At 45.2% G+C, this 22,399-nt stretch overlaps 1 protein-coding gene across 1 annotated transcript in view; it reads left to right on the top strand.

The window, feature by feature from the left end:
- DENND3 (DENN domain containing 3) overlaps positions 1-22,399 on the top strand; it is a 68,922-nt gene that overhangs the window by 33,600 nt on the left and 12,923 nt on the right. Inside the window, exons 8-16 of the mRNA XM_066578743.1 lie at positions 1,718-1,845; positions 2,935-3,090; positions 3,968-4,064; positions 10,676-10,779; positions 11,101-11,279; positions 13,358-13,879; positions 14,714-14,973; positions 20,751-20,921; positions 21,710-21,839. Of these exons, the coding sequence (XP_066434840.1) occupies positions 1,718-1,845; positions 2,935-3,090; positions 3,968-4,064; positions 10,676-10,779; positions 11,101-11,279; positions 13,358-13,879; positions 14,714-14,973; positions 20,751-20,921; positions 21,710-21,839 (1,747 nt within the window). The remainder of the gene's footprint in view (positions 1-1,717; positions 1,846-2,934; positions 3,091-3,967; positions 4,065-10,675; positions 10,780-11,100; positions 11,280-13,357; positions 13,880-14,713; positions 14,974-20,750; positions 20,922-21,709; positions 21,840-22,399) is intronic.

The raw sequence follows: 22,399 nt of genomic DNA, 5'->3' as shown, positions 1-22,399 counted from the left end.
TGATCACGCATGAGCACCACCCCACTCCATTCATATAGGGCAATCTGGATGCACAGATCTTAGAATCAGTAGGGTCCCAGCATTCGGGACCCCCAGTGGTCAGACATTTATCTCCTGCCGTGTGGATGGGGAAATACATGGCTTTGGTGGTAAAACCTCTTTAACCCCTGTGTCTGTACAGGGGATTAGTATGAAGAGGTATTAAGAAATTAATTGGCATAATATTTTGATTGAAAGGAAGGGAAAGCTCCCCAGTGGGGACCTTCACAGGTAACCTGTCCGTCTCCTAGAGCTTGAACACTTAGAGCAGTCATTCCCAACCGGGGTGCCGCAACACTGGCGGCGGATTGGCCGTTCAGTCCACCAGGAAAAATCCTGGTTGGCCGGTCACAATCTGCTACAGGCATCCCCCTAAGACTTTAGTAGACTCGCCACCTTCACTTTTTTTCCCCGTCTGATCCTGCCTAACGTCCGGTTGCGCAGTCATGTGGTCTGTGGCCAGTTGTACACTGCAGTCACGAGTAAGCATTATTACTGATGGGGCAATAAGGGAGATCATTATTACCGACGAGGAAAAATGGCAGCATTTTTAATGACTGTTCTCCATCAGTAGTAATGATCCCACTTGTTGCCCAAAGGGCAGCATTATTCATGATTAGGGCATACAAGGGGGCATTATTACTACTGGGCCACTGAGAGGAGATACTATTACTATACAGGTCACTGGAATCATGGAGGTAAAATCATCAGTTGGGATAAGTTACACATCTAGCCACTCCCCTGACCACACCCTCTTTTAGTTAGTGGTGCCCTGCGGTAAGACAAAAATTTCCAAGGGGTGCCCCACTGCTGAAAAAGTTGTGTAACTCTGATTTAGGGGGGGCATTTCTTAAAGATTTTATGCCAGTTTCTGGTGTAAAAAAAAAAGTCTCAATTTTTTTGTTTAAGTGGGGATTTGCAATTTTTTTCTGTCTGTGCTGCTGTTCACAATTTTTTCAAGGGGGTGTGGCTTGTGAGGGATGTGGTATAATTTACAGCAGCACACTTAGTGGTGTAAATTATACCAGAAATGAACACCAGATTGGATCTGCTGTACGTTTCTCAGCAGGCGCATGGAAATGCCGAGAGCCGCCCACCTCTGCATATATGAGGCGCATCGTGCGCTGCTACACATATTAGTAACAATGGCATCTAAAATGCTGATCTTAGTAAATGTCCCCCTTATTTACTACCTGGTGGTGACTCAGCCTCCAGAGCTGCGCTCTTCTCATTCACCATGACTCATGTTATTACTGTTTTATGATGATTAATGGTTTCTTGACTTAAGTTTATGACTGTTTAGTGACCTCCGCTGATTCACCCTCCCTAGTATACAGTAATACAGTAATTACATCCGGGAATACTCACGGTCATGTAAATATATTAACACATACATGTCATAAAACGCAGACCGGCTGTAAACTAGAGGAATTTAAAGGGGAACTGCAGTGAAGTAGTGACCTGATCCACGATGATCGCTGGGGCGGGGGAGTAACGACTCGACTGGTTGGATGTATTAGATTACTAAAGATGGAACTTTACAAAGTCTCTGCATTTATGGGGTTTTTGCCTTCCTCTGAGTCACCACGGTACAATAGTAAGTTGCACCCGAGTCAGCTTTTTTTCCAACCTTTTATATTATGTATTAATTTATTTTTCTGACCTTTTTTAATTAAAGGTAGGTGAGGACTTAATGTTAATTGACATTGATAACGGCAACATCTCCTTCTCCGGGAATGGGATTGACTACGAGGACTGCGATGTCCCGGATATCCCGGTATTGGCTGCAGAGGCCTTTATATGCAGGTATATGATTCTATCTATCTATCCATCTCATATCTATCTATCTATCTCTCTATCTATCTCTCTATCTATCTATCTCATATCTATCTATCTATCTCTCTATCTCTCTATCTATCTCATATCTATCTATCTCATATCTATCTATCTATCTATCTATCTATCTATCTCATATCTATCTATCTATCTATCTCTCTATCTATCTCATATCTATCTATCTCTCTATCTATCTCATATCTATCTATCTATCTATCTATCTATCTATCTATCTATCTATCTCTCTATCTATCTCATATCTATCTATCTCATATCTATCTATCTCATATCTATCTATCTCATATCTATCTATCTCATATCTATCTATCTCATATCTATCTATCTATCTATCTCTTGTCTATCTATCTCTTGTCTATCTCTTGTCTATCTCTTGTCTGTCTATCTCTTGTCTATCTCTTGTCTATCTCTTGTCTGTCTATCTCTTGTCTATCTCTTGTCTGTCTATCTCTTGTCTATCTCTTGTCTGTCTATCTCTTGTCTATCTCTTGTCTGTCTATCTCTTGTCTATCTCTTGTCTATCTATCTCTTATCTATCTATCCATCTCATATCTGTCTATATGTCATCTATCTATCTATCTCCTATCTATCTCCTAGCTATCTATCTATCTATCTATCTATCTATCTATCTATCTCTTGTCTGTCTATCTCTTGTCTGTCTATCCATCTCATATCTGTCTATCTATCTCTTGTCTATCTATCTCTTGTCTATCTCTTATTTGTCTATCTCTTATCTCTCTCTCTTATCTATCTATCTCTTATCTATCTATCTCTTATCTATCTATCTCATCTATCTATCTCTTATCTATTTATCTATCTCTTATCTATTTATCTCTTATCTATTTATCTTATATCTATCTATCTCTCTCTTATCTATCTCTCTCTTATCTATCTCTCTCTTATCTATCTCTCTCTTATCTATCTCTCTCTATCTATCTATCTATCTATCTATCTATCTATCTATCTATCTATCTATCTATCTATCTATCATCTATTTATCTGTTTCTCCATCTCATCCCTCTTTCTTGTATTGCCGCACAGTACGGAGAACCTTCAGCTACACTACGACCTGGAGCAGTCTCATCGCTCCACAGCCCTGGACATTGGTGAGCAGAGACTGCGGAGACGGATGTGGCAGCAGAACCTCAACAATGAGATTCAGGAGATTGCTCTACAACTGATAGTGGACATCTTCAGGTACAATGTGATCCACTGTCTGAAAAGGACTTAATTATGTATGCAGGCAACGGAAAGAGTTAACCACAATCAAATGACCCAAGTTAACTACAAATGTATACATCTGTTCACAATATTACAGTGTATATATAATATGTGTAAAAACTTGAATTGCTTCCCAAATACATTACTTATCCTGTACTGATCCTGAGTTACATCCTGTATTATACTCCAGAGCTGCACTCACTATTCTGCTGGTGGAGTCACTGTGTACATACATTACTTATCCTGTACTGATCCTGAGTTGCATCCTGTATTATACCCCAGAGCTGCACTCACTATTCTGCTGGTGGAGTCACTGTGTACATACATTACTTATCCTGTACTGATCCTGAGTTACATCCTGTATTATACTGCAGAGCTGCACTCATTATTCTGCTGGTGAAGTCACTGTGTACATACATTACTGATCCTGTACTGATCCTAAGTTACATCCTGTATTATACTCCAGAGCTGCACTCACTATTCTGCTGGTGGAGTCACTGTGTACATACATTACTTATCCTGTACTGATCCTGAGTTACATCCTGTATTATACTCCAGAGCTGCACTCACTATTCTGCTGGGGAAGTCACTGTGTACATATATTACTTATCCTGTACTGATCCTGAGTTACATCCTGTATTATACTCCAGAGCTGCACTCACTATTCTGCTGGTGGAGTCACTGTGTACATACATTACTTATCTTGTACTGATGCTGAGTTACATCCTGTATTATACTCCAGAGCTGCACTCACTATTCTGCTGGTGGAGTTACAATTAGCAGTATATGCTTTCCGTTGAATATCCGCACATCCTACATGACTGATGACTTCTTTGCTCCCCTCTTTTGGCAGAGATGTGAAGGTGCACCTGAATTATGACCACCGGGTATTTAACAGCGGGGAGTTCCTGAAGACCAGAAGTCCAGGAGACCAGGCCTTCTACAGAAAGGTGAATCTGGGAACTTAAAGGCGTAGTGTACAAGTTCATGGTCAGACGTGGAGCTGTAAACACATGGGCAGTGGGGCAGATTCTGTAGATCAGGGGTCCCCAACCGCCGGGCCGCGGCCCGGGGCCGGGCCGTTGGATGCTTAGCGCCGGTCCGCGGCACCGCCGGGAACTTTTACTCTAAACACAAGGCCCGCCTTGTGCTATGTGGCCCGCGGCGTGCCGACGCCGCTGACCACCGATGCGATTACCAGCGAGGGCGCCGCAGCTCCCCGCTGGTAATCGCGCTGATGCCGGCGCACACTGACGTCTGTGCAGCCAGGATACTCTTCCCCGAGTCCCCTGCTCATTAGTTCCGCAGGAGAGGACTCGGGGAGGAAGCGTTCCGGGCTGACGTCAGGGCAAGCAGACAGAGAGCGACAGCAGGGAGGAGGTAAGTATATGGGTTGGGGGGCTACTTATTACAGGGGAAGGGGCTGCCAATTACTGGGAGGGCTGGTTATTACTGGGGGCTACTTATTACAGGGGAAGGGGCTGCCTATTACTGGGGGGGGGCTGGTTATTACTGGGGGCTACTTATTACAGGGGAAGGGGCTGCCAATTACTGGGGGCTACTTATTACAGGGGAAGGGGCTGCCTATTACTGGGGGGGGGGGGGGGGGCTGGTTATTACTGGGGGCTACTTATTACAGGGGAAGGGGCTGCCTATTACTGGGGGGGCTGGTTATTACTGGGGAAGGGGCTGCCTATTACTGGGGGGGCTACTTACTACTGGGGGACCTGCTTATTACTGGGGGGTTGCTTACTGGGGAGGGGGGAGGGGGTGTGCTTATTACTGGGGGGAGGGCTACTTATTACAGGGGAAGGGGCTGCTTATTACTGGGGGGGGCTACTTATTACAGGGGAAGGGGCTGCCTATTACGGGGGGGCTGCCTATTACTGGGGGGGGGGGACCTGCTTATTACTGGGGGGGCTGCTTATTACTGGGGGGGGGGCTACTTATTACAGGGGAAGGGGCTGCCTATTACTGGGGGGGGGGGCCTGCTTATTACTGGGGGGAACCTGCTTATTACTGGGGGGGGGGGTGTTCTTATTACAGGGGAATGGGGTTGCTTATTACTGTGGGGGCTGGTTATTACTGGGGGGGGGGACCTGCGTATTACTGGGGGGGATTGCTTACTGGGGGGGGCTGCTTATTACTGGGGTGGGGACTACTTATTACAGGGGAAGGGGCTGCCTATTACTAAGGAGGCTGCCTATTACTTGGGGGGGGGCGCTGCCTATTACTTGGGGGGGGGGGCGCTGCCTATTACTGGGGGTGGGGCGCTGCCTATTACTGGGGGGGGGACCTGCTTATTACTGGGGGGGGGACCTGCTTATTACAGGGGGAGGGGCTGCTAATTACTGAGAGGTGGGGGCTGTCTATTACTGAGGGATGGGGGCTGTCTATTACTGGGGGGGGGGGAGATAAATTATATGCTGCCCTATGTGTGTTCTGGGGGGGGGGGATTATACACTACCCTATGTGTGTACTGCCAGGACATTCTAATGTCATAACTAAATAAGAATGCACTAAACTCCAACCCCCTTCATAACCCCGCCCCCTTCATAACCCCACCCACTATAACCAAAGCTCCGCCCATGTCCCGCCCAACCCTGCCGGGCCTTGTAAAAATGGTCTTGCTTGAAGCCGGTCCCTGGTGCCAAAAAGGTTGGGGACCACTGCTGTAGATGACCCTCATAATATCCTTACTGAGAGGCCAAGACATCTTCCAGATCCTTCCAGAAATGCTCAGACAATAAATGATGCAGAGACATTTCCCTGGAAGGTGATAAAATGTATCGTTACATGTTACATTCCTCAGCCACTCGTTACAAGACATTACAGATGTAGCAATGTTTAACTTGACACTCAACATGTAACATACACTGCGGCACAGAACTTTTTCTTCCTTAAGTTTTGCTGTGTTAAGATAGCATTTTGCAGCGTTGGGTTGCACTTTGCTACATCTGTAAAATTACCGCTCCTCAGGATATGATCTGTAGAGCCGAAATTATGTCCAAACGGCTGCACTGATTAATGCCATATTATATCTTTATAGGAGGCGGAGTCCCAAAGCTCCACATTCTCCGTGGCCTTTAATACAGCCATACAGTAACCTGACAAAGCCGTGGCTGCTTGCAGCACCACAAGGGGGCGTAGATGGATCAAGAATTTAGAGCTCAGTATCAGAAAGCTGGAGCTGTGAACCCTATCAATATACAATAAGATATTATTGGGGTTTCCCCATTAAAGTCATTTATTCCCTATCCACAGCTTAGAGGGTAAATGTCTAATTGCTGCTGGGGCCAGGCCCGGCTCCAGGTTTATGTGGGCCCTCGGTTGATAGAGTCTCAGCGGGCCCCTTTGGGGTATGCCATGACAAGCAGCAGTAAAACAGTGTATTCCAGTGTTACTGTTTCGTCATTTATAGTCCTGCGCCGTTAAGATCTCTTGTGAAGTGTGTTGTATGGGTCGTTGCATTACTGTGGTAACATATATATATATATGGGCATCACTGAAGTCGTGCTTTAGTATACTTAGCACACCAAAGTATTATTGGCAACAGATCACATTCTGCAGAAGTCGTGAACCTACAGCTCCAAGTATGGCTGCATGGTAAGGATATGGTTGGGATCGTAGTCTCACAAAATAGAACGCTGTGAACACAGTACTGATGTGATGCAGTCAGAGATGGAATACATAATGCTGCTGAGTGACTCACAAGTCATGTTCCCTCGACTCCTTCCTTTTCTTCTCCATTTGGTCCAGACCTTCATGACTTCCCCCAGCTAATTCTTATCTCTGCGGAGTTTGTGGCTCCTCTGAAAATAATAGCCCCACAGAGTAACTTAAAAATACTACTACTCACTGTGCCCCCTCAGAATAAAAATCTACCCTACGCCCCTCAGAAATAAATACACACTGTAACCCTAAATATTAATAATACACCGTGCCCCCAGAAATACATTATAATACACCGTGCCCCCAGAAATGCACTATAATACACCGTGCCTCCAGAAATACACTATAATACACCGCGCCCCCAGAAATACATTATAATACACTGTGCCCCCAGAAATACACTATAATACACCGCGCCCCCAGAAATACACTATAATACACCGTGCCTCCAGAAATACACTATAATACACCGCGCCCCCAGAAATACATTATAATACACCGTGCCCCGAGAAATACATTATAATACACCGTGCCCCCAGAAATACAGTATGATACACCGTGCCCCCAGAAATACATTATAATACACCGTGCCCCCTGAAATACAGTATGATACACCGTGCCCCGAGAAATACATTATAATACACCATGCCCCTAGAAATACATTATAATACACCGTGCCCCTAGAAATACATTATAATACACCGTGCCCCCAGAAATACATTATAATACACCGTGCCCCGAGAAATACATTATTATACACGGGTGCCCCTAGAAATACATTATAATACAGCGTGCCCCCAGAAATACACTATAATACAGCGTGCCCCCAGAAATACATTATTATACACCGTGCCCCTAGAAATACATTATAATACACCGTGCCCCCAGAAATACATTATAATACACCATGCCCCCAGAAATACATTATAATACACCGTGCCTGCAGAAATACATTATAATACACCGTGCCCCCAGAAATACATTATAATACACCGTGCCTGCAGAAATACATTATAATACACCGTGCCCCCAGAAATACATTATAATACACCGTGCCCCTAGAAATACATTATAATACACCGTGCCCCGAGAAATACATTATAATACACCGTGCCCCGAGAAATACATTATAATACACCGTGCCCCTAGAAATACAGTATGATACACCGTGCCCCCAGAAATACATTATAATACACCGTGCCCCCAGAAATACATTATAATACACCGCGCCCTCAGAAATACTTTATAATACACCGTGCCCCCAGAAATACATTATAATACACCGCGCCCTCAGAAATACTTTATAATACACCGTGCCCCCAGAAATACATTATAATACACCGTGCCCCCAGAAATATTATACACCGCGCCCCCAGAAATACATTATAATACACCGCGCCCCTAGAAATACATTATAATACACCGTGCCCCCAGAAATACATTATAATACACCGTGCCCCCAGAAATACATTATAATACACCGTGCCCCCAGAAATACATTATAATACACCATGCCCCCAGAAATACATTATAATACACCGTGCCCCCAGAAATACATTATAATACACCATGCCCCCAGAAATACATTATAACACACCGTGCCCTCAGAAATACATTATAATACACCGTGCCCCGAGAAATACATTATAATACACCGTGCCCCCAGAAATACATTATAATACACCGTGCCCCTAGAAATACAGTATGATACACCGTGCCCCCAGAAATACATTATAATACACCGTGCCCCCAGAAATACATTATAATACACCGCGCCCCCAGAAATACATTATAATACACCGTGCCCCCAGAAATACATTATAATACACTGTGCCCTCAGAAATACATTATAATACACCATGCCCCCAGAAATACTTTATAATACACCATGCCCCCAGAAATACATTATAATACACTGTGCCCTCAGAAATACACTATAATACACCGCGCCCCCAGAAATACATTATAATACACCGTGCCCCCAGAAATATTATACACCGCGCCCCCAGAAATACATTATAATACACCGCGCCCCCAGAAATACATTATAATACACCGCGCCCCCAGAAATACATTATAATACACCGTGCCCCCAGAAATACATTAGTATACACCGTGCCCCCAGAAATACAGTATGATACACCGCGCCCCCAGAAATACATTATAATACACCGTGCCCCCAGAAATACATTATAATACACCGTGCCCCCAGAAATACATTATAATACACCATGCCCCCAGAAATACATTATAACACACCGTGCCCTCAGAAATACATTATAATACACCGCGCCCCCAGAAATACATTATAATACACCGTGCCCCCAGAAATACATTATAATACACCGTGCCCCCAGAAATACATTATAACACACCGCGCCCCCAGAAATACATTATAATACACCGTGCCCCCAGAAATACATTAGTATACACCGTGCCCCCAGAAATACATTATAATACACCGTGCCCCCAGAAATACATTATAATACACCGTGCCCCCAGAAATACATTATAATACACCGTGCCCCCAGAAATACATTAGTATACACCGTGCCCCAAGAAATTTAATTATTATACACCTTGCCCCCAGAAATTGAATTACAATATGCAAGGGGCCCTGGAATAAATTATAATACACACTGTACCCCCAGAAATGAATGCACAATCTACACATTGGGATCATTTGAGCAAAAATCGCAGCCAAGCGCACACAAATCCCGAATCCTGACCTCAGACACAGGAAATGGCGCGTTATCTATAGGAATTGCCACGACTGTTCAGCACTTTGAGGTGCAGTAAACATCATATAAATTGTGAGACCTCTATTTGTAGTAAACTCAACAAAAATAAAGCCCCGTCTGACCCGGACACACAGAGTCCTACAGGTGTGTCCCCGTGTGGTGGGGTGTGCTGCGGACAGTCTGCACCGCAAATTTCACATCAAAATGCAGACCGTGCGATGCGTGGTGTGGAATTCGCCTCCTCATTTGAAGTGGTGGAATCTGCACCGCCAATCCAGTGCTATAATTGACGCATTGCAGATCCGAAGTCCGCTTCGCCGGTCAGAATCCGCAACATTTGGATAAGATTGTTATAAACTCATCCACTCTGCTGCTTCTGTAAACACCCCAGATCTTCTGTGTGGAGGGTCCGGACAAGGAAAATCCGCTTCACGCTGTGTGGACATACCCCATTGTACTTCACACATAGCGGAAATGCTGCGCATATTCCGCAAAACAAGCAGAGTCAATATCCCCACCATCGGTGTGGATTTTGACACGAAATCCACTGCATATTCACATCTGACTTCCGCAGCTGCCGCACTCTCCCTCATCTCTTTGCACTGTCCATGCACCCCTTTAGCCGGGGGCTGCTTTTGCGTGGCGCACCACTGGTCAGGTGATGCAGAAATGCCGGGGATATTGTAGCGCAATTTTCCATTGTGGAAAGTCCGCAACCTTTCCTCCATGTGTGAGCATGCCTTTCGGATACATCCATAGTGGACATTACGCAGGGCAAAATCCACATCAAAAAATTTGCCATTTGGTGCGGACTTTGATACAAATGTCACCGTCTCATTGGAAGAGGTGGAATCCGACTGAGAATCTGTTGCTATAATTGACAGGTAGCCAATAAAACTCCGCCCCGCGCATTACTTTCCGCAGCTGATTCTTTTCGTGTGGTTGGGATTTCTTGCTACTATAAATGGCGCAGATTTTCCTTGCAGAAAGTCCACAGGGAAAATCTATAGCAAATCTGCCTTGTGCGGACCTGCCGTAAGGGGGTCATCACACATCACTGATTTGGATCAGCGCTGCACATCACGCATCCGCTCGCTACAACGAGTTGTTGGGGGACGTTCTGTTGTAACCGCATGACTGTTCCGCAGGTCCTGGACACCTACATGTTCAACTCGTTTCTTAAAGCTCGTCTCAATAAGAAAATGGATGACTACACCCGTATGGAGCTGAGCACATCCTCGGACATCGATAGGTAAACCGCTCACCAGGTTTCAGTACTTTGCATACATCCACATGTACAGATGTAGCAGAGCTGAGTCTGTCGTTTAGAGGAACTCATGATGACAGCGGGTTAAACATGTGCTGTACAAGTAATGTTACATAAGAGTACGACCACCCGGCATCGTGATGCGGCCAAAGCAAGTTACTTCTGTGTACTGTGCAGCCTGAAAGAGATGGATGACACACTTGGCTCTGCTACATCTACATAAATGGATATACGGTAAATGGATGTTAGAGGAAATCCCAGCAATAATAGAATATTTATATTACACTCTTGTACTTCTTCTTGCAGGAGATCAACTATGCCTTTTGAAAACCCCAGACGGCGAGCCACGGAGAAGCTGAAGCGTTTCCGTCCGGAGCACATGTTCAGCAAGAAGCTGGTTATCAGTTTGCCAAACCTGCAGACCATTAAGATGACTGACGTTCCAGCAGGCCCGATGTCCCTGAGGAGACCCCAGCAGGAGAATGGTGAGGAAGGAATTGTGTTTTATCCTCCAATCACATCCAGAGCTGCATCCACCATTATTCTAGCTGACCCTTCTAATACATCACAGCATTATCTGTATTGGATGAGAACCAGCAGGGGAGCCGCCGCCGGGAGCTGGGGAGATTGCAGGAAACTAGCTGAATTGAGAAGGCAGCTCTGGATGTGGTTGGAGTATTAGAGATGATGTCACTCAAGATCAATTCAAGAGTATTTGAGCTGTAAATAACATTAGAAAAAACTCTTAAGGGCATCAGAGCCGAGCAAAATGTCTGCTACTTTTCATCAAGTATGAGGAGACCATGGGGCCAATTTACTTACAACTTTATGCCAGAAAACTGGTGTAAAAAAAACCAAAACAAGTCATACATTTTTGGTGCACGATATCTTGTGTGACTTTTTGCAATTGTGAGCTGGCCCCTGACACTTTTTATTATTTTAAGGTGCGTGGAGGGGGGGGGGGGGGGGAATGCTGCGTCAGGGGCCGGCAGCCCGTCTTACTTACTATAATTTATGTCTGCACTTTTGTTCCCCCCTTTTAGCGGTTCCGTCTTAGTAGCTGCCAAATTAAAACAATGGTTCCATTTTAAAAGGGTTGTTGCACTTCTAGCCATTTTTCTGCAGGAAGTGGACAGCTCCGTACATTGCATAGTAGCCTAAGTTACTACTGCAGGCCAAGTCCCATTTACTTCCATATAACTCAGCCTGCAGTACCAACCAGGGCCACTGTGCAGTGTACGGAGCTGTCTGCTTCCTGCAGAAAAATGGCTAGATGTGGGACAACCCTTTTAGGTTCCCATTATTTTCAAAGGACTGAAGTGCTTCCGTTCAGCTCAGTTTGTCTCCGTTTTTAAAACAGAAATAATAGTGCAGGGTCTAATGTTCCTGCGAGAAAAACGAAAACGAGACTTCTGTGTTGTTTTTTTACACTATAGTCAGTGGATGACGGAACTGAACAGAAAAGTTTCAGTTTGGTTATAAAATTGCAACACTAAAAACTCATTCCTTCCCTTTTTTTTTCTTCTCTTTTACTTACATTTTTCCAGTTTACTACTTTCCCTTTTCTGTCTTTTCCTTCCCTCCTCCCTTCTTTCCTTTCATTCCCCCGCCTTCCTATCTTTCCTTTTCCTTCCTTCTCTTCCTCCCATCTTTCTTTCCTTTACCTCTTTCCTGCCATTCCCCTTTCTTCCCTTTTTCCTTCCTTCTTCCCCTTTTTTGATGTCCATGTAATTGTTACATTTTTTAATGAGCCGGCACCGGAGGTAAGAAGGAGCAGGGAATACAAAATGTATGGAAACAGAAAGAAATGGAAACAAATTTACAGAAATTGACTTTTTGACAGTTTTTTTGCCTATTGCATCTGTTAAAAAATGGAAACTGTGTAGAGATGAGCGAGCACACTCGGATAAGCCAGTCACTCGAGCGAGCCTCGCTCTTCTCGAGTAACTGCATTCTTGTCCGAGCGTGCTGGGGGGATAGTGGGGTGGCGGGGGAGAGAGTGAGAGAGATCTCTCTCTCTCCCCCCCCCCCCCCCGCTCACCCCCCCGGCCCTCGAGCACGCTCGGACAAGAATGCAGTTACTCGAGAAGAGCGAGGCTCGCTCGAGTGACTGGCTTATCCGAGCGTGCTCGCTCATCTCTAAAACTGTGGTTTCCATTTCGTTTAGTTGAAAATCTGTTTTGCTATGTTTCAAGTAAAAAAAAAAAAAAAAAGAAAGAAAGAAAATCCGCGTTGTGAAGATAGTTACATGGATTCCCATTCAAATGAATGGGGCACAGATACTGACACAGAATCTGCACCAAAATCCGCTGTGTGAACATACCCTTATATTTTATCTCTCTTGTTAAACCTAAATTTGTATTTGCTTTTGTGGCAGCTGCTTGGCATTGAGTGCTGCTACTTACCGCTAACCTGTATACTCGAGTCCTTCTCTCCTATTAGTGTATGCCCAGTCAGAGGTATAAATATACCAAGCGGATGGGACTATTAATGAGATCGAGGTTTGCACCCAGCATGTAACTGTAACAACCTACTTGATACAATGTTCCTTGTCCTCCTCCAGGATACAATGTAACGGGGAAGGTGGTTTACACATTCAGACTCCCTGAAGTGGCCTTTCCTCTTTCTGCTCGCTGCGTTCAGACATATTACACAGAATTCACCAACTGTCTCAGCAAAGAGATAAGTGCGCTGCCGCCCGAGAACTCCTCTCTGCTCGCACGATACTACTACCTCCGAGGACTCGTAGGCCTGATGCACGGCAAACCCCACAGCGCGCTCTCCGACTTCCAGAAGCTCTATAAAACTGATCTACGCATCTTCCCCATGGATCTGGTGAGGAAGGTCATCCTGTCCCTCCCAGCAGCAGAGCGCCAGAAGGCCGACTGCAGGCCGGAACTTAAGAGGCTCATCGGGCAAGTGTTGGACAAAGAGAGGGAACTCCCCAGGGCTGACGACCGCGTTAAGAAGTTTGAGTTACCGAAGACGCACCTTCACCTGGAGGACTTTGTGCGAAGGATTCAGGAATCCGGAATAGTGAGAGACACGGACACTATACATCGCTTGTTTGATGCATTAACTGTTGGTAAGTGGGAGGGTCATTGCTTGTACCAGTGAAAGGCATTGTCCAGAAGGGCCGAGCCATGAAAAGCAGATCTGCAGCTTCACATATGTAATTAAGTAATTTACTAAATACATTATGTTACACTCCGGAGCTGCACTCACCATTCTGCTGGTGGAGTCACTGTGTACGTACATTACTTATCCTGTACTGATCCTGAGTTACATCCTGTATTATACTCCAGAGCTGCACTCACTATTCTGCTGGTGGAGTCACTGTGTACATACATTACTTATCCTGTACTGATCCTGAGTTACATCCTGTATTATACTCCAGAGCTGCACTCACTATTCTGCTGGTGGAGTCACTGTGTACATACATTACTTATCCTGTACTGATCCTGAGTTACATCCTGTATTATACTCCAGAGCTGCACTCACTATTCTGCTGGTGGAGTCACTGTGTACATACATTACTTATCCTGTACTGATCCTGGGTTACATCCTGTATTATACTCCAGAGCTGCACTCACTATTCTGCTGGTGGGGTCACTGTATACATATATTACTTATCCTGTACTGATCCTGAGTTACATCCTGTATTATACTCCAGAGCTGCACTCACTATTCTGCTGGTGGAGTCACTGTGTATATACACATTACTTATCCTGTACTGCTCCTGAGTTACATCCTGTATTATACTCCAGAGCTGCACTCACTATTCTGCTGGTAAAGTCACTGTATACATACATTATTGTATGTATACAGTGACTCCTACAGTGGTGATTTTTGTACTCTCACTGTATATTAGTGTAATACGGTTATTTCTAACTGATCTCCCTCTGATTCTCGCCTCAAGGTTATCAGAAGCAAATCGACCCGGATAACTTCAGGGATTTCTACAACTGCTGGAAGGAAACGGAGGCAGAAGCAGAAGAGGTCAACCTTCCCTCTGGGGTCACAGAAAACTTGGATCAAAATGAGTTTGTGTATAAACTTTCCAGCTCGGTCAAAACCAACCTCGGCGTGGGGAAGATCGCCATGACACAGAAACGCCTGTTTCTTCTATTAGAAGGAAGACAGAGTTACGAGGAAATTGCCATCTTCAGAAACATAGAGGCGAGTAGTAATATTGTGTGAGGTAGCCTGTGGAGGATCTATCCTATCTATCCAACTGCAGCTGTCTTAAGGCCCTTTTACACGCAACAATTATCGCTCAAAATGTGTCCAAACTTCTGAAAATGATAGATAATCGTTACATGTAAGTGCGGGCATCGTGTACTTTTCATTTAAACGATGGATTTCAGCTCCACATACAATCCATCATTCAGCCACTGAAAGACTGAGCAAATATATTCTGTTTGAATGTATTTCGCTCATCTTTCAAAAGACTGCACAATGTTCTCCCTGTGGCATGTTTACAATAGCCACAAGGAGAACAAACGAATGTGTCTGCAGCTGTTTGCATAGCTGGGCGTATGTTTAATCACACACATACACACATAATGCCTGCAGACTCTCATTATTGTACTGCTCTCCACCATGCTTCACTGCTGCCTGCAGACTCTCATTATTGTACTGCTCTCCACCATGCTTCACTGCTGCCTGTGGACAATCATTATTGTACCGCTCTCCACCATGCTTTACTGCTGCCTGCAGACACTCATTAATGTACCGCTCTCCACCATGCTTCACTGCTGTCTGCAGACTCTCATTATTGTACCGCTATCCACCATGCTTCACTGCTGCCTGCAGACTCTCATTATTATACCGCTCTCCACCATGCTTCACTGCTGCCTGTAGACACTCTCCACCATGCTTCACTGCTGCCTGCAGACACTCATTATTGTACCGCTCTCCACCATGCTTCACTGCTGCCTGCAGCACTCTTTATTGTACCGCTCTCCACCATGCTTCACTGCTGCCTGCAGACTCTCATTATTGTACCGCTATCCACCATGCTTCACTGCTGCCTGCAGACTCTCATTATTATACCACTCTCCACCATGCTTCACTGCTGCCTGTAGACACTCATTATTGTACCGCTCTCCTCCATGCTTCACTGCTGCCTACAGCACTCATTATTGTACCACTCTCCACCATGCTTCAGTGCTGCCTGCAGACACTCATTATTGTACTGCTCTTCATCATGCTTCACTGCTGCCTGCAGCACTCATTATTGTACCACTCTCTACCATGCTTCACTGCTGCCTGCAGACTCTCATTATTGTACCACTCTCCACCATGCTTCACTGCTGCCTGCAGACTCTCATTATTGTACCGCTATCCACCATGCTTCACTGCTGCCTGCAGACTCTCATTATTATACCACTCTCCACCATGCTTCACTGCTGCCAGCAGCACTCATTATTGTACTGCTCTCCACCATGCTTCGCTGCTGCCTGCAGCACTCATTATTGTACCACTCTCCACCATGCTTCGCTGCTGCCTGCAGCACTCATTATTGTACCACTCTCCACCATGCTTCAGTGCTGCCTGCAGCACTCATTATTGTACTGCTCTCCACCATGCTTCACTGCTGCCTGCAGCACTCATTATTGTACTGCTCTTCATCATGCTTCACTGCTGCCTGCAGACTCTCATTATTGTACCGCTCTCCACCATGCTTCACTGCTGCCTGCAGAAACTCATTATTGTACCGCTCTCCACGATGCTTCACTGCTGCCTGCAGCACTCATTATTCTACTGCTCTTCATCATGCTTCACTGCTGCCTGCAGCACTCATTATTGTACTGCTCTTCATCATGCTTCACTGCTGCCTGCAGACATTCATTATTGTACCGCTCTCCACTATGATTCATTGCTGCCTGCAGACACTCATTATTGTACCGCTCTCCACCATGCTTCACTGCTGCCTGCAGACTCTCATTATTGTACCGCTCTCCACCATGCTTCACTGCTGCCTGTAGACACTCATTATTGTACCACTCTCCACCATGCTTCACTGCTGCCTGTAGACACTCATTATTGTACCACTCTCCACCATGCTTCACTGCTGTCTGCAGACACTCATTATTATACGACTCTCCACGATGCTTCACTGCTGCCTGCAGACTCTCATTATTGTACTGCTCTCTATCATGCTTTACTACTATCTGCAGACACTCATTATTGTACTGCTCTCCACAATGCTTTACTACTATCTGCAGACATTCATTATTGTACCGCTCTCCACTATGATTCATTGCTGCCTGCAGACACTCATTATTGTACCGCTCTCAACTATGCTTCACTGCTGCCTATAGACTCTCATTATTGTACCGCTGTTCACCATGCTTCACTGCTGCCTCCAGACATTCATTATTGTACTGCTCTCCACTATGATTCATTGCTTCCTGTAGACTCTCATTACTGTACTGCTGTCCACCATGCTTCACTGCTGTCTGCAGACACTCATTATTGTACCACTGTTCACCATGCTTCACTGCTGCCTGCATACACTCATTATTGTACCGCTCTCCACGATGCTTCACTGCTGCCTGCAGCACTCATTATTGTACTGCTCTTCATCATGCTTCACTGCTGCCTGCAGACTCTCATTATTGTACCGCTCTCCACCATGCTTCACTGCTGCCTGCAGACACTCATTATTGTACCACTCTCCACCATGCTTCACTGCTGCCTGCATACACTCATTATTGTACCGCTCTCCACGATGCTTCACTGCTGCCTGCATACACTCATTATTGTACCGCTCTCCACGATGCTTCACTGCTGCCTGCAGCACTCATTATTGTACTGCTCTTCGTCATGCTTCACTGCTGCCTGCAGCACTCATTATTGTACTGCTCTTCATCATGCTTCACTGCTGCCTGCAGACATTCATTATTGTACCGCTCTCCACTATGATTCATTGCTGCCTGCAGACACTCATTATTGTACCGCTCTCCACCATGCTTCACTGCTGCCTGCAGACTCTCATTATTGTACCACTCTCCACCATGCTTCACTGCTGCCTGTAGACACTCATTATTGTACCACTCTCCACCATGCTTCACTGCTGCCTGTAGACACTCATTATTGTACCACTCTCCACCATGCTTCACTGCTGCCTGTAGACACTCATTATTGTACCGCTCTCCACCATGCTTCACTGCTGCCTGCAGACTCTCATTATTGTTCCGCTCTCCACCATGCTTCACTGCTGCCTGCAGACTCTCATTATTGTTCCGCTCTCCACCATGCTTCACTGCTGCCTGCAGACTCTCATTATTGTTCCGCTCTCCACCATGCTTCACTGCTGCCTGCAGACTCTCATTATTGTTCCGCTCTCCACCATGCTTCACTGCTGCCTGCAGACTCTCATTATTGTACCACTCTCCACCATGCTTCACTGCTGCCTGTAGACACTCATTATTGTACCGCTCTCCACCATGCTTCACTGCTGCCTGCATACACTCATTATTGTACCGCTCTCCACCATGCTTCACTGCTGCCTGCAGAAACTCATTATTGTACGACTCTCCACGATGCTTCACTGCTGCCTGCAGCACTCATTATTGTACTGCTCTTCATCATGCTTCACTGCTGCCTGCAGACACTCATTATTGTACCGCTGTCCACCATGCTTCACTGCTGCCTGCAGACACTCATTATTGTACCGCTCTCCACCATGCTTCACTGCTGTCTGCAGACACTTATTATTGTACCGCTCTCCACCATGCTTCACTGCAGCCTGCAGACCCTCATTATTGTACCGCTGTCCACCATGCTTCACTGCTGCCTGCAGATCCTGATTACTGTACCGCTGTCCACCATGCTTCACTGCTGCCTACATGTAACGGGGTGCTGTTGTGTAGGGCACAGTGGTGACAGAGGTGGAGAAAAGTATTTATTTTCTTTTATGAAAAAAGAAACCTGCTTTTACTCAACGATCTAATAATAAAGGCTTTCGTTCATAGGAGGGCGCAAGTATGTTTAATGTTACATAATTAACTGTAATTCCCACTCGTTACATATATCGCCGTCTCAGCATTTCGCAGCTTGTGGGTTAAATGCACCGTAGGTTATGGGTACATCTTTTCTTACTTGTGGCGACAGGGCACTTTGCTACCATATAATTACCAGCCACCATACTGCTATTGCTCCATAACCATAACTTTACTCCGTATTATGGAAGGTCCGCGGCATGTCACCCTCGTGGCTTAATGCGACTGTGTGCGCCAGAGTACGCCACAAAATCTTTGCACTCCACGTCACTGCAGATGCGAATGCACCTCAGAGCGAATCACTCTCTCCATACAGTCCATATATATATATAGTGTGTGTATGTGTGTTTGTATGTGTATGTATGTGTGTATGTGTATATATATATATATATATATATATATATATATATATATAATTATCCAAAACAGTTGGTCCGCTGTGTAAAATGTAAATATATGTAAAGAAAGAAAGAATAGAATGATTTGGAAATCTCATCTAACAATATTGTGTTCACACTAGAACATATCAGATGGGGGAAGGGAGACATTTATACATTTCATTTAAAATTAGCTCATTTAGAGATTGATGGCAGCAACACATCTCACAATAATTGGGCGGGGCTACAATCTACAATTGTGTAGCATCATCTCTTCTGCAAAATGAAGAGACCAATAGCGTTTTCCCATTCTTGCCTGATGGAGGATTCTAGCTACTCATCAGTTCTCGGTCGTCTTTGCCGGATTTTCTGTTTCATAATGTCCCAAATGTTTCCTATTGGTGAACAGACTGGACTGCGGGCGGCCGGTTCACCCCCGGACTGTGAAGCCGTGCTGTTGTGATGATGCAGTATGTGGTTTAGCATTGTCTTGCTGATATATACAAGGCCTACCCTGAAAGAGACGTCTGGATGGAGCAGATGTTGTTCTGTAACCTCTATATACTGCTCAGCATGGACAGTGCCTGTCAGGATGTGTGCGCTGCCCCTGCCATAGGCACTAATGCCACCCCATACTATCAGAGATGCAGGACTGTGCGCTGATACAAGCTGGATGGTTCCTCTCCTCTTTAGTCTGCAGTATACGGCGTCCGTGGTTTCCAGCATGTTTTTCTGATTTTGACTCTTTTGATGACAGAGCAGTTTTCTATTTTGCCTCGGTCCATTTTAAATGAGCTTTGGCCCAGAGAAGACGCTGACGTTTTGGAATTGTGTAGATATTTGGCTTCTTCTTCTTTGATACAACTTTAACTTGCATTTGTGGATTGTATGGCAAACTGTGTTCACAGACAGCGATGTCGGGAAGTATTCCTGATCCCATGCAGTGACTTGTATTACCGAATCATGTCGCTTTTTAATGCAGCTCCGCCTGAGGGCCCGTAGATCTCCAGCATCCAGTACTGACCATCAGTCTTGTCCCTTCTGCACATGACTTTCTCCAGATTCTATTAATCTTCTGATATTCTGTACTGTAGATGGGGGGATATTCAAAGTCTTCACAATTTTACTGAAACTGTTCCACAATTTTTAGACAGTTTTTCACAGATGAATCTTCTGACCATCTTTGTTTCTGAGAGACTCGGCCTCTCTTACATGCTCCTTTTTACACAGTCACCTGACTTAGTAGAAAATTAAACCTCAAGCTGTTTTTCATTAGGACCACTTACTTTTCCAGTTTTTTTTTGTTTCCCCGTACCAACTTTTGTGAGATGTGTTGCTGACATCAATTTCTAAATGAGTTGCTTTTTTAAATGAAATGGAAAACTGTTCCCCTCCTTCTGATGTGTTCTACTGAGTATAAAATATATCGGTCTATGAGACTTCCAAATTATTGCATTCTTTCCTTTTCTGATTGGTGTGTATATGTGTGTCTATGTATGTATATTATGTGTGTGTGTATAAATTTATATAAAAATATAATATAATAAAACACTCTGACTCTTTTCTGTAGGATGTGAAAATTTCCACTTCGGCCTTCTTACTCCTAAGGATTCAGACGCTCCGGATTAAAGCCTCCACCAGGAAGGACGTGTTTGAAGCAAACCTGAAAAGTGAATGTGAACTGTGGCAAATGATGATCAAAGAGATGTGGGCTGGGAGGAACATGGCCGACAGCCACAAGGTCTGCTGACCGTTATTAGACAGTTATTATATATAGATGAAATAATTTAAACACCGATATGTATCCATTTGTATCCAATGATTGTGCCTGAACACTGCCATATAATACTATGTAATACTACCATACTTTGCCCATATAATACCGTTATACAGTGTCTAAATAGCAAAGGGGTTAGGCGTAAAACCCCTGGTAGACCGGGGCAGTGAAGGGTTAACAGCTCCACTCTGAGGCTGTTCTTGGTGGTCTCCTAGGAAATGGGGACTTTGAGCAACTGTCAAGTTTGCAACTTGCTAAAACCAGCGCTGCTTCTTAGCTAAAGCCATAGCAGTGAGATGGCAGTCAAATATCTGCTTGCCAAAAGGCCTTAAGAGCACTTTTATAAATCTAATAGGAGCATAACTGGGGAAGGGGGCTACCAGGGCACAGGTGCTGGGTGCCTGGCCACTGCGGTGGGCACAGAGCTATCGGCTTAGTTCATGATCGTCCCGGCCTAGAGATCAGTTGATCAGTGAGGAACCTGGGCGACAGACCCCCGCTGATCTACTATTGATGGCCTAAACGGACAATCCCTTTAAGTGAAGGCAATACGAAATAAGTTCTATTTTTAGACTTACGCAGGAAGATGATCTATTTATTAACTGCTTTATAAGCAGCATATTGACATTGAGCTATACATAGGCCTACATTCACCCAGTTACCACCAACCAGAAGGAGAGAATATAGGCCGGTGTCTGTAGGCGCTGGGGTGACTTGTGATAATCTGATCCATGCTATATTCCATCATACAGGACCCTCAGTACATACAGGAGGCCCTGACGAACGTCCTGCTCATGAATGCTGTGGTTGGAGCTCTGCAGACCACAAAATCCATCTACGCTGCGTCTAAACTGTCTTACTTCGACAAGATGAGGAATGAAGGTGAGGACGTTGGTTTCTGTGGGGCGGATCTGTACCCGGGGAGGCTGATACTCTAGTATTAGGCCGGTCGTACATATCAGGTAGCCATCTACATGCATATTATATCCGTGATTGGGGAGATAAGTAGCTGCCAGAAAACACCGGTGCCACTGATCAGCAGGAGTGAGAATCAAACGGGGCTTAAAGGAATATTTCAGGACATAAAAAAAAATTTAAAAGAGTTAAAATGAAGAGAAACTGAATACTTGCCTGTCCCAGCAGATCTTCATCAGCGCTGCAAACCTGGTGCCCGCCGCACGGAACCTGGAAGAAGTGGTGGGCAGCCATGGGCCATTCATTGTGCACGTTACCGCTCGGCCACTTCAGTGAGGACTCTTCCATGGCCGCTGAAGTCTATGAGTGGCTGAGTCGTCACATAAGCAAGGAACGTCCCATGACGCACGCCGCTTCTTCCGGGTTTTATGTGGCACGCACTGGGGCTGCAGCGCTGTCCAGGGACTGCTGGAATAGGAGAGTATTACATTTCTCCTCATTTTAACCCTTCATAATTTTTTTTATGT

The sequence above is a fragment of the Eleutherodactylus coqui genome, chromosome 9 (genome assembly GCF_035609145.1).
Source record: "Eleutherodactylus coqui strain aEleCoq1 chromosome 9, aEleCoq1.hap1, whole genome shotgun sequence".
Taxonomy (NCBI): Eukaryota; Metazoa; Chordata; class Amphibia; order Anura; family Eleutherodactylidae; genus Eleutherodactylus; species Eleutherodactylus coqui.
The sequence above is the reverse complement of the archived record's forward strand: the minus strand, read 5'-3'. Positions and strand labels throughout refer to the sequence as shown.